A 12243-nucleotide genomic window follows, 5' to 3' on the forward strand; every position below is an offset into this window, starting at 1 on the left:
GGGGGTGAGATGCAGTTACAAGTGTCCTCCCAAGTAAGAAAACACCTCAAATTGGAATTTACAAAAGAGGTAAATTAGGGAGTGACTTTTGTCTGACATCTTTAAAGGATTTTTCTTTTTATAGCTTTTCTGTTTAATGCCCAACATTGATCTAATGGGTTTGGTTTACACATTGTCTCTTAAAGAAAACAAGTTCATCTTTGTATTCTAAAGCAACCCATGTTTAAAGGGAGAAACTGTTCTTAACCCAGCCCAGCTTAGCAGTAACATTTGGCAACCACCTTGGGACTCTTTTTCTCCTCATCTGAAAAATGAAGGACTTGATGAGGTGAATAGTTCCCAACTCCGCAACCTATGTACCTCCTCAGAGACACACAAGCTCTTTTCCATTTTTTCCAAATACCGGAGGCTCTACTCTTAACTGCAGCATGACGGCACAAATTGCTTGAAACTATTACAGCCTTCCTGGCTTTTGGTTGGAACTGAATCAGTGCACTCTGGCAGCACTTATTTCTTGCTGATCAGAGGCTCATTATGTGTTTGGTTAATTTTTTCAAACAGGATATCAACATATCCATAATAATTACAGCTTAATTGACAGCCTGTTTCAGTCTACAGGGTCTGCAGGAAGGAGGAGTAATAAAGGGGTCTGTGGTGGTAGAACACTGGGCTCTGATGGACTGGAGTCTATAGGCCCCTGTTCTCTCTGCAGCCCGTGGGCCTGGGGGAGGCGTAGCATCCCCAGTGGTGACTCTCAGGCAGGGGCAGAGACCTGCCCGCTCTCCCGTCCACCCCGGTCACAGCTCAGAGGTAGGGGCTGGAAGAAGCTTCTTCCCAACAGTTTCCTGCTCATTCAGAGGCTAAGGATGAGCATCCAACCAGGCCCTCAACCAGGACATGGGAGGGCTTGTTCTTTAACCTATGTAAATCCACTGTAATTGTGGCTGTGTTCTGCTTTTACCACATAAGGTTGAAATTTTACCTGTAAACATTTGGTCTGGAGAATTTGCATGTGACTGAGGGCCAGGCCTCTGTCTTATCGCACTTGGCTTCTCCCAGCATCTTGCCTATTTGGTCTTGCACACCCTAGATGCACAGTAACTATTTCCTAATTGGTAGGAATTGATTATAATCAATTGATTTCTAATGGGCTAGATGAATAATTCATTTGGGAACCGTCTCTATTTCCAGAAATCTATTTGGTTCTGGGCCAAGAAACAGGTCCGTATTGCTTGGGCATGGCAGGGCAAGGGGTCTGTCTCCTTTTGCCCTTGGTGTTCTCAAATTAAAGACGGAGGTGGGGAAGTGAACGCTTCATGGGCACCAGCTGTGGGCCAGGCTCGTGCTAGGCATTTGTACGTGATTTAATTCTCATCATCACCGGTGTGCAAATGAGGACACTGAGGCTCAAGAGTCATGAAGTAACTGGCTTTATGTGACACAGATAGTAAATGGCAAAGAAGGAATATGGACCCAGATCTTGAAAAAAGTTATTTGTGAGACTCTAAGTATTATTTTTTTTAACTGGTGTGTTCCCTGCTGACTCAAAAGGCCTCAGCTTGGATCTGAGCTGCCCACTGAACTGACCATCAGGGTTTGGTCCACTTTGTACCCACCCAGGCTCTCCGTAGTGCTCGGGAAAAGTTCTGGAGGTCAAGGCGTGTGGGCGGGAGGGTTTCAGCTCCGCTCACTGACCGGGAGAGTGTGGTGGCTGATGCCTCCACCCCAGGTCTGGACTCCACCATCAACCCCACCACCTCTGAGATGGATGCCCTCTGGCCTGCAGCCAGGACAGATGTTAACTTTCACTTGAAACTTTAAAAAATTGAAAGCTGGGAAAAAGCCTTGGCTTTGGGGAGAGCATATTGTGGCCATAGGCCCTGAGAACCTGAGGTGGGATTCTTTTGAGTAGGACCTTACTTTCCCAGAGTGTGTTTTGGATTCTTTTCTTAAAAGGCAGAGTCTCCTGGGGACCAGCCTGCTGTGGACTCAGCGGAGGAGGAGAGTCGCTGTGCCATTTAACTGTTGGGTCCTTGGGCTTAAGGAGGAGTGTCAGCAAGTGTTAACACTAGAAGGAACGCGAGCTCTCAGGGCTTCAGCCTCTGTGTTTTCAAAGATGCAAACCCCGACGCCCAGCTTAGTGGACGTGCTGCATCGTCAGGTGCAAGTGCACATTGGTTCAGATCCCAGCTCCGTCATGTGTGTACTGGGCAACTTCGCAGAAGTGACTTGACCCTGCTTTTCAGTTTCCTAGTCTGTGAAACAGGGATAATCCTATCACCTTGCAGGGTGTGGTCAGGGTTAGAGATCATGTAAGGCACCTCATAATAGCACCCAGAGTATGGTTAGCATTCCTGTAACAGGTCACCATAGCTGCTGTTAATGTCTAAGCTAGGACTCTAAGTCTACCCTGGCAACTTCTCCGGTGGCCTGGAACCACTTGTGTTGTGTGACAAAGCAGCTTGGGGACCCACAACCAGTCCTCCTATCAGCTGTTCACCTTCCTGTTCTTCAGAGACACCTGTGGTGACTGACTTTGGCCATGCAGCTGGCTGTGCCCGTCAAAGGCATTCCTTGACACAGATGTATGCATCGGTGGTGTTGCTCTCTGGCCAGGTGTTCTTCCCAGGAGGCTGGCGTGGCTGTCTCCTGCGTGCCTGCACTCGCTTCTCTCCCTGCCTCCTCTCCTGGGCCTGGCCAGGGCTACTTGCAGCAAACAAAAGCAGGATATTGGCAATGGAGAGAAGGACGTGTCTGGTGCTCCTGTGCCCCGCGGCACACATACCATTGCGAGGGTGTGACAGGGCCCAGGCCTGCAGTTGGGTGCAAATTTGTCTGCACCAGCTTTTCTCCCCTGCAGACAGGAGAGGGGTAGGGCCTGGTGACCGTGAGCCCTGGAACTCTTGTGCTCCCACCTGGACTGCGGGTTCTTGCCACTCCCACCGTTTTCACTTTGGAAACATTTGCTAAGGGCTTACTCTGCCAGCCCTTTGCAAGGTGCTGAGTCTACCAGGAGTAAGTGGGACACTGTTCCTATCCAGTGAAGGAGGAAAGCAGATACCCAGAAACTTTACATCAGCAGGTGGCAGCAGGAAGGAAGCCCCTGCTTCTGGTGCTGGCCCTGTGCTAGGCACCTCACAGCCGTCCAGAACCTAGTTTAATCCTCACTGTTACCCCGAAAGTAGGTGGTGATGTTGCCATTTCACAAATGAGTTAAAGCAGCTGGCCCTAGGCCACTTAGGGGGAAAGTGGTGCTGAGACTTGAACCTTCAATCATCTAGGGAAAAGTCTAATCCCCTCATTTTACAGGTGGGGAAACTGAGCCCAGAGAGGGAAAGGGGCTTTTCCAAGGGCATGTAGTCTCTCCTCCCAATTCAGAGCTCATCCAATGTGCCCTTTTTTTTTTTTTTTGGCTGTGTTGGGTCTCCGTTGCTGCGCGTCAGCTTTCTCTAGTTGTGGCGAGTGGGGGGCTACTTGTCGATGCAGTGCGCAGGCTTCAGTAGTTGCGGCATGCAGGCTCTAGAGCGCAGGCTCAGTAGTTGTGGCGCACGGGCTTAGTTGCTCCGTGGCATGTGGGATCTTTCCAGGCCAGGGATCAAACCCATGTCCCCGGCATTGGCAGGCGGATTCTTAACCACTCCGCCACCAGGGAAGTCCCCCAGCATGCCTTTTACATTGAGAGGAGTTGGAGCTGCAAGCCCAGAACAGGGTCTTCTCCTCTACCTCCTGTAATTTGTGGTCCTCACTGAGCCATTCTGGGCACTTCATATCCTTACTATTCACACCAGACCCAGCTCTCAGGACCCTGAAGTTCAGCATCCAAAGGACAAGTAGGAAATGCTGAAGGTGGGAATGGCTGGTGGCAGAAGCCCCCATCGTGGCCTCTCACCCTGCACTGTTAATCAAGTTTTGATTAGAATTTCTCTTCCCCAACTCATTATAAAGCTCTTGGAAAGCGGAGTAGGAAACCTTGTATATCTATCTTTTCTATCTACAGTGCTTGCCAATTTACTCCCAAGTTACTGTAATACACTTGCCTTGCCCTTCATAGTTTGCAAAAGGCTTTCCTCTTGCGTTAACTTATTTAGTCTTCATAGTGGGTCTTTGTAATAGATGCTGTGAGTCACATTTTGTCAATGAGGAAAAGCTACTGAGAGAAGTTGTCCAAAAGCCACCCAGCTGATGGCAGTAAGGGGCTGATAACGTGAGCTTCCATTATCATCACCATCTTTAACAGCAGTGAACACTTACTGAGTTCCTACTGCACTAGACCTTTTATAGAAACTGTGTATACTTTATTTTTTTTATTTTTTAATTTTATTTTTGGCCCTACCATGCAGCTTGCGGGATCCTAGTTCCCCACCGGGGATTGAACCCGTGCCCCCTGCAGTGGAAGCATGGAACCCCAACCACTGAACTGCCAGGGAAGTCCCAAACTGTCTACACTTTAATACAGATTATTTTATTTTCGCAGCAGTCTATTTTACAGATAAGGAAGCTGGGTCAGAGAAGTGAAGTCACTTGCCCAAGATGACATAACTAGTAAGCAGCAGGGTTAGGATTCAAACCAAGAGGCAGCTCCACCCTGCCTCTCAGAAAGCAAGGAAAGCCAGTGTGGGTGGTGTGAGGCCTCCATGACAAGAACAGAGAGTCTGTTAACTAGGGAGAAAGAGGTGGGGTGGGCTTGTCAGGCCGAGGGGCTCTTAGCACTGGGCGCCAGGATCAGACGTGAGGACGAGCATGTCTGTACAGACATGGCCCGAGAACACCCCCCCGGCCTGACCAAAGGTGGAACGTCACGGTGACTGGAGCAGAAAGGAGGCCTGGGGCTAACATGCATGTATTACACAGCGCCGATGGGGTTTTGGTTTTATCCCCCCAATATTTTATTTTGAAAATTTTCAAATATATAGAAAAGTTGAAAGAATAGTTCAAAGAACACTCATGTGTCCATCACCTAGACTCATCATTTGCTAACTTTTTTTTTTTTTTTTTTTTTTTTGCGGTACACGGGCCTCTCACTGTAGTGGCCTCTCCCGTTGCGGAGCATAGGCTCCGGACGCGCAGGCTCAGCGGCCATGGCTCACGGGCCCAGCTGCTCCGCGGCATGTGGGATCCTCCCGGACCGGGGCACGAACCCGTGTCCCCTGCATCGGCAGGCGGACTCTCAACCACTGCGCCACCAGGGAAGCCCCATCATTTGCTAACTTTAAGCCACTTTATTTGTCTGTACACACACACAATGTTTTATTTATTTATTTTTTACTTAACTATTTAAAAGTCAGTTGAAGTTTCCCCTTAATTATTACTTTACTATTTTTTCTTCTACAGATTTTTCTATATAGCCAAAGTATCATCACATCTACGAAAATTGACAGTAATTTTACAATATAATCTAATGTATAGTCCAAATTCAGATTTCCTCAGTTGTTCCAAAAATGTCACTCTCGTCTGTTTTCTTTTTCAGTCCAGATTCAAATACAAGGTTTAGGTATTGCATTTGGTTTCTGTGTCTCTAGGCTTTTTTAATCCCTGGGCCTTAACTTTTTGGAAGAGTAAAGAGCAGTTGTCTTATAGAATGACCTCCCCTTTCTGGATTTGCCTGACTGTTTCTTTATGCTTAACATAATTTTCTCAAGCATGCTACACCATAAAGTGTTATATATAGGATGGATAAACAACAGGTTCCTACTGCATAGCACAGGGAACTATATTCAATATCCTGTGACAAACCATCATGGAAAAGAATATTTTTTTAAAAAATGTCTATATGTGTATAACTGAGTCACTTTGCTATACTGCAGAGATTGGCACAACATTGTAAATCAATTATACGTCAATTTAAAAAAATTTTTTAATTAAAAAAAGAATGCTACATCAGTGATGCTGTTGGTAATGGGTGGGTTTTTGGGCTTCTTTGATTTGTCGAGATAGCTGTCTAGACCAGAGGTTCTTAACAGGGTCCGTGAGTAGGCTTCAACCCTTGATACACATGTACCCCATACCTAAATTCTATGCACATTTTCCTCCTATGCGCATTTTGCCAGGAGAGGCTTCTTGGCTCTATCAGATTCTCCAAGGGCTTCAAGACCCAGAAAGATTGAGGTCCCCCAGCGGAGGCAGGTCATACAGAGCTGGTTTCTGGGGTCCTGTTCACTCAGACTGGCTTCCGTTGGGAAGATAGCAGCAAACTGTAACATTCCCTTGTCCTGGCTCTGGATCAAAGAGGTCCCTCCATTTTGTTCTTACACCTGGGAGCCAGGGGCGGCCCGTGTAGCCTAGTTCCAAGGATCCGGGAGAGTTTCTGTTCTCATCTTACCTTTCAGATGTTCTGAATGCCAGGATTCCCTCACCAACTGGTACTACGAGAAGGATGGGAAGCTATACTGCCACAAGGACTACTGGGGGAAGTTTGGGGAGTTCTGCCATGGATGCTCTCTGCTGATGACGGGACCTGTCATGGTGCGTGAATCCCTCCATCTCTGCCCCTCTTGGTCATCAGAGTCCATTGTCAGTACCTCCAGTTCCCCGTGGCCATTCATCTTCTGGTCTTCCCATCAGCCAAGGCCTCTCCCTTTATTTATTCACTCATTTAACAGATTTTTTTTTAGTACCCATTAAGTGCCAGGTAAGGTCCTTCCCTCAAAGACTTAACAGTCCAGTGTTGGGGTGGGTGGGTAGGCAGGCAGGGAGGAGACACAGTATGATGGGATGAGGGCCTTAAAGGAGAATATGAGCCTTTCTAGTGGGGATGATTACTTCTGGGAACCTGTTCTCATGGCTGAGACCGGAAGAGTTTTTTGCAGTCTCCGAAATGACAGGGAGGCACCCATCTGACCCTTTCTCTGGAAGCGCGAGGGAGGGGAGTGCCAAGGTAGATTATGACTGGGGTCTGTAGATCCTTGATGGGAGGTCCCTCGCCCATCCCTACCTTCACTCCAGCAGCAGTGACAACTCACTTCCTCCCCATGTCTGTCTACCCTTTTCCCCACCTGCTAACAGGTGGCCGGGGAGTTCAAGTACCACCCAGAGTGCTTTGCCTGTATGAGCTGCAAGGTGATCATTGAGGATGGGGATGCGTACGCCCTGGTGCAGCACGCCACCCTCTACTGGTAAGATGATGGCCCCGTGTCCATCCTTCCCTACAAGAGTGGCCAAGAGAGAGGGACAAGTGGCACTGTGAGTTAGGCAGAAAGTTTACAGGGGTATCAGCATGCTGGATTCCTATCACAGCAATGCTCTTAACCAGGTCTGAAAGCTGTGAGCAAGATGATTAACGTCTCTGCCCTCTGTCCTTACCTACTGGGAGAATAACCACACTGCCCTGCAAGCCTCCCAGAGGAAGAGAGTGCCTGGGAGGGCGCTCTCGGAGAAGGATCCCAGAACATTAAAGGCAAAGACCCCTTAGAACTCACTCAGTCCAACTGCCTCTGTCGATAAAAGAAGTCAGGCTGAGGCCCAGTGCTTAATTTGAGTCAGAGGCAGAGTGAAGAGAACCCAGGCCGTCTCTCCCCCAGTCCCAGCCCACCCCAGAGAACCCAGGCTGCTTATTCTTGTCAGCTGGAATCGGGCAAGGGCAGTGAACATGGGGCTATGGATATTGTTACTTGAAGCCACGTGGGGGCTTCCAGGTGGGGCTGCGGGTTCTCAGCCCCCTTTCTGCTCCTCCCGCAGTGGGAAGTGCCACAACGAGGTGGTGCTGGCACCCATGTTTGAGAGGCTCTCCACAGAGTCTGTCCAGGACCAGCTGCCCTATTCCGTCACACACATCTCCATGCCGGCCACCACCGAGGGCAGGCGGGGCTTCTCCGTGTCCGTGGAGAGTGCCTGCTCCAGCTACGCCACCACCGTGCAAGTAAAAGAGTGAGTGTCTGGGGCAGGGGTTCTTGAGCAGAGCCCACAGATGGGCCTTGAGGGGATCGGAACCCCAGAGTCATAGCAGAGCTCCCTACATCTTCATCTCGTCTCTTCCTCCTGGGCTCACTGTACTGTCACCGTGCCTGGGCCTTGGCACATACTGTTCTCCCTGCCTAGGTTCCTCCCCACCAGATACTTAACGGCAGAATTGCTCACCTTTCACGTGTCAAGTTTCAGATCATGTTTGCTCTTTGAAATTATCTGCCTTGGTTATGTTTGTTTATCATGTGTCCTCCTCACGAGTTCCTTCTGGAACTTAGTCTTGTTCAACGCTGCATGTCCAGGGCCTGGAACAGTGCCTGGCACATAGTGGGTGTGCATGGATTATTGTTTCGTTGGTTGAGTGAGTGAATGGAGGAAGGAGGAGAAAGAGGTTAAGACTCCATCCTAGGTCCAGGCCAGCGACCAGATGGGGGAAGAGTCTGTCTGCCTAATAACAGTAATGAGGCACTGTGTCTGCCAACCCTGCAGATGGTGACTGTGCACTTACTGTGTGCTGGGCACTGGGTGCTCACAGCAGAGGGGGGAGGTCCTGGGGTTGGGGGAGTGAGGTGAAGTCTGCTCTAAGCCTAGAACTGTGTTCAGGGCTGAGGTGGGAGTCTGTGGCTGTGTCTGGTGTAGATTGAGTGGTTGGGACTAGCCAGAGGGGGTCTGTTAAGTCATGGAGGGCCTGGATTATGGAGACTCAGCAGGTCTATTGAGGGATTTAAGCAACTAGGTGACACAACCAGGTGAGCATTTTAGAAGGATGGCTGCCGTGGAAGTGGGACGGGAGAGGAGCAGGCCTAGAGGTGCAGAGACCAGTTAGGAGGCTGGTGCAAGATCCAGGCAGGGGATGTTGGTCACTATGGTGATGGAGGATTCTTCAGGATGGTGAGGGTTGGAGGGCAGTGAGGGAACCCCACATGGGGAGGGTGCCATCCAAGTTTCTGGCTTAGGCCTCTGGGTGAGTGGGGGTGCTCTTTACTGAGACGGGGCACCCTGTGAAAGGTGTGGCCTTTCGCTGTGAGTGGCCTGGGCCTTGGGGGCCAGTAGGGGCCTGGGGCCTGGTGAGCCATCCCTGCACAAGAGAAATTGGTCAGACACTTTAAAGATGCCTTCACCCCATCTCAACTCTTGTCTGGCCCAGGGTCAACCGGATGCACATCAGTCCCAACAACCGCAATGCCATCCACCCTGGGGACCGCATCCTGGAGATCAATGGGACCCCCGTCCGCACACTCCGAGTGGAAGAGGTACAGTGTGTCCTGTGGGAGTGGGACACGGAACAGACCCTCCGGGAGACCAGGCCATGGCCTTTACCTTTTCCTACCCCCAGTCTATCTCTTTGTCTTGCCAGTGAGCCTGTGACCACTAGTGACCTCCTGTGTCAGCCTGGCATGTTACCAGGGCAGCAGGGATGGCCTGCCAGACTGTCAGAGGGCACTGTGTGGCTAGTGGCAGCTGGAGGCCACACTGGGCTTGGGTCATCTGGGCTGACAGTGGGTGGCCTGCAGTGGGACAGCCTGTGGAGCCAGCCTTACACTGCTCTTGGCCACAGGTAGAAGATGCAATTAGCCAGACGAGCCAGACGCTTCAGCTCTTGATTGAACATGACCCCGTCTCCCAGCGCCTGGACCAGCTGCGGCTGGATGCACGGCTCTCTCCCCACATGCAGAATGCGAGGCACTCGGACACCCTCATCCCCCTGGACACCAAGGAGAATCTGGAAGGGACACTGAGGAGACGCTCCCTGAGGTGCCACTTCCCGCCCCGGCTCTGCGCTGTCCCATGCCGGCCCTCAGACGAGGTGGAGCCGGCTCTCAGAGGCCAGCAGAGTTAGGAAGGGAACCAGCTGGCCAGGGACGGGCTATGAGGATTGTGCTGACCCAGTTCCCCCGCCTCAGGGATCACAGTTCATAGCCGGGACCCAGCTGTCTGCCAGGTTTCCCTAGAAACCAGAGGGTCAGGCTCTGTCCACTGAACTGAGCTGGACAGGAGGCAGCAGTGCTGGACCCCAAAGGATAGCATGGCCTGTGGGGGAAGCGTGGGGCTCAGAGGCTGGAGAAGGGGCACAGATAGGGTTAATAAGTGTAAAGACGTTGAAAACTAGAAAGCAAAAGGTGAATTAAAGTTGTTTTAGGTTTTCAAGAAGGGACAGGGAACCCTGGCGGTCCAGTGATTAGGACTCCGAGCTTTCACTGCTGAGGGCCCGGGTTCAATCCCTGGTTGGTGAACTAAGATCCCACAAGCTGCGAGGCGTGGCCAAAAAAAAAATGTCATAAACATAGTGGCTTTATTGCTCTAAAAATCATACACACTTATTATTTTAAAATTCGGGAAATGCAAACGGGTACTACAAAGATGTGCAAAATATCCGAAATCCCGTTTGCTTGTTTGGGGTGGTACTAGGCTGTCGCTCTAAGCCAGTCAGGGCTTAAATCAGGCAGGCATGGAAGGCGGTGGACTTCCATCAACAGTGCTGTCAGCTAGTAGAGTCTAATCCATCATTCCAGGTGAGAGATACTTAGGATTCCCACTTTGAATGTGATTTTACCATGCTTAAATGGGCTGCAGATGTCTGCAGCCCCTAGATGACACATCTGTCTGATGTTAGAGTCCCCTCCCGCATCACAGCACCCTAACTACAGACATTGGAACGGACAGGACGGACCTGAGGTTCCTGCCTCTAGGCTTTCCTGGCGGGTCTCTGAGGACTGCCCTGTCCCTACCCTCATCCTTCCTCATCCTCAGGCGCAGTAACAGCATCTCCAAGTCCCCTGGCCCCAGCTCCCCAAAGGAGCCCCTCTTGCTCAGCCGTGACATCAGCCGCTCAGAATCCCTCCGCTGTTCCAGCAGCTACTCGCAGCAGATCTTCCGGCCATGTGACCTGATCCACGGGGAGGTCCTGGGAAAGGGCTTCTTTGGGCAGGCCATCAAGGTGAGCACTGGTGGCAGCTGTGCCACCTCTCTGCCCCCTAGCCCTCTCACCTTCTTTTGGGGATTTCTTATCACATGGCCTCCCTGATGCCCTGCAGGATACCAGACCTCACTCCTGGCTGGAGGTGATGGTGTGAGGGCCGCACCCCTTCCCTCCCAGGCCACCGAAGGGCAGCATTGCTGCTGAAGTGAGCTTGGTGGACCTGGAGCCCCGGGTGGGGACGAGCTCTCCCGTGGCCCTCCTGCCTCCAGTCAGTGGGTGTCTTTATGTGCCCAGAGGCCTCGGTGCTGGGAGTGGCTCCTGCCTCCCTGCTGAACAGTCTCGGGGACTAACCTCTCTTTCTCTCCTCCTCCTCTGCTGAGAGCTGGGAGGGGGGGGTCAGGTAAGCCATGTGTCTCAGCCTTCGGGGCATTGGGGCTGGAGAGCTCACTCCCAACCCACCCAGCTCCCTGGTGCATGTCTGTGGCACTGACCCTCCTGCCCCTAGACTCCTTTTCCCCCAGGGGACATGCTTCTGTGTCAGGTGACCAGAGACCCTGCTTGGCTTGGCAGCAGCCCCACCCCCCCCCCACCCCGCCGCCTCCTCCCACATGTCCCTTTTCTGGATTCTTGCTTCTCCTTTGTGCATGCCCAGCTCTCCAGGGAGGAGGGTGTGCTCCCCTCTTAGTCCCCCGGGGCCCATGCTGTGTGTTCTACACATGAGCTCTGTCAGTTTTATCCGGTTACTTCAGTGTGTCCTCCAGGGGATGGGATGGCCAGTTACATCGATTTTCACACAGTTCCCCAGAACCACCTCTGGTCTCTGCACCAGTAACAGTCACCCTCCTTTTAGGTGACACACAAAGCCACTGGCAAAGTGATGGTCATGAAGGAGTTGATTCGGTGTGACGAGGAGACACAGAAGACTTTTCTGACTGAGGTAAGAAGGGGAGTGTGGGGGTTAGGAGTTTGATGTCAGTGTTGGAAGACGGAAGTTGTTACTAAATAATGATTTCAATCCCGGCTTTTGGCACCAAAAAAAAAAAAAAGATTTCAAGAGGAAACTTAGTTTGGAATCACTTTCTTAAGGCAGAAAAAATCATTTAGAGGAACGTCCCTGCCCCCTCTAAATTACAGCATAATTATTTGTGCAACAAACACTAAAGACAGCATGAGCTGGGTACCACGAGATGTGGTTCAGAGGAGCTCGTGGAGTGTGGGGTGATGGACATGAACACAGACCAGTTCACTGCAGCTCGATGCTGTGACCCCACCTGAACGCCGTGCCCGGGGAGCCTGGCACCTTGAATGTTGACACGGTTCTCCCACCTCTCTCCATTGCTCCACTGGGTGCTGCCCTCCAGGCCTTGGGTCCTCCTACTCCAGTTCCCCCGATGCAGCTCCTAGAAAGGCAGGCTCCCAGGGGT

General features: G+C 51.3%; 1 protein-coding gene across 1 annotated transcript in view; it reads left to right on the forward strand.

Annotated features, from left to right (window-relative positions):
- LIMK2 (LIM domain kinase 2) overlaps positions 1-12243 on the forward strand; it is a 55864-nt gene that overhangs the window by 33589 nt on the left and 10032 nt on the right. Inside the window, exons 3-9 of the mRNA XM_082668103.1 lie at positions 6327-6462; positions 7003-7112; positions 7675-7863; positions 9047-9152; positions 9458-9654; positions 10651-10837; positions 11670-11756. Of these exons, the coding sequence (XP_082524229.1) occupies positions 6327-6462; positions 7003-7112; positions 7675-7863; positions 9047-9152; positions 9458-9654; positions 10651-10837; positions 11670-11756 (1012 nt within the window). The remainder of the gene's footprint in view (positions 1-6326; positions 6463-7002; positions 7113-7674; positions 7864-9046; positions 9153-9457; positions 9655-10650; positions 10838-11669; positions 11757-12243) is intronic.

The sequence above is a fragment of the Grampus griseus genome, assembly GCF_964374135.1.
Source record: "Grampus griseus genome assembly, chromosome: 12".
NCBI classification, from domain to species: Eukaryota; Metazoa; Chordata; class Mammalia; order Artiodactyla; family Delphinidae; genus Grampus; species Grampus griseus.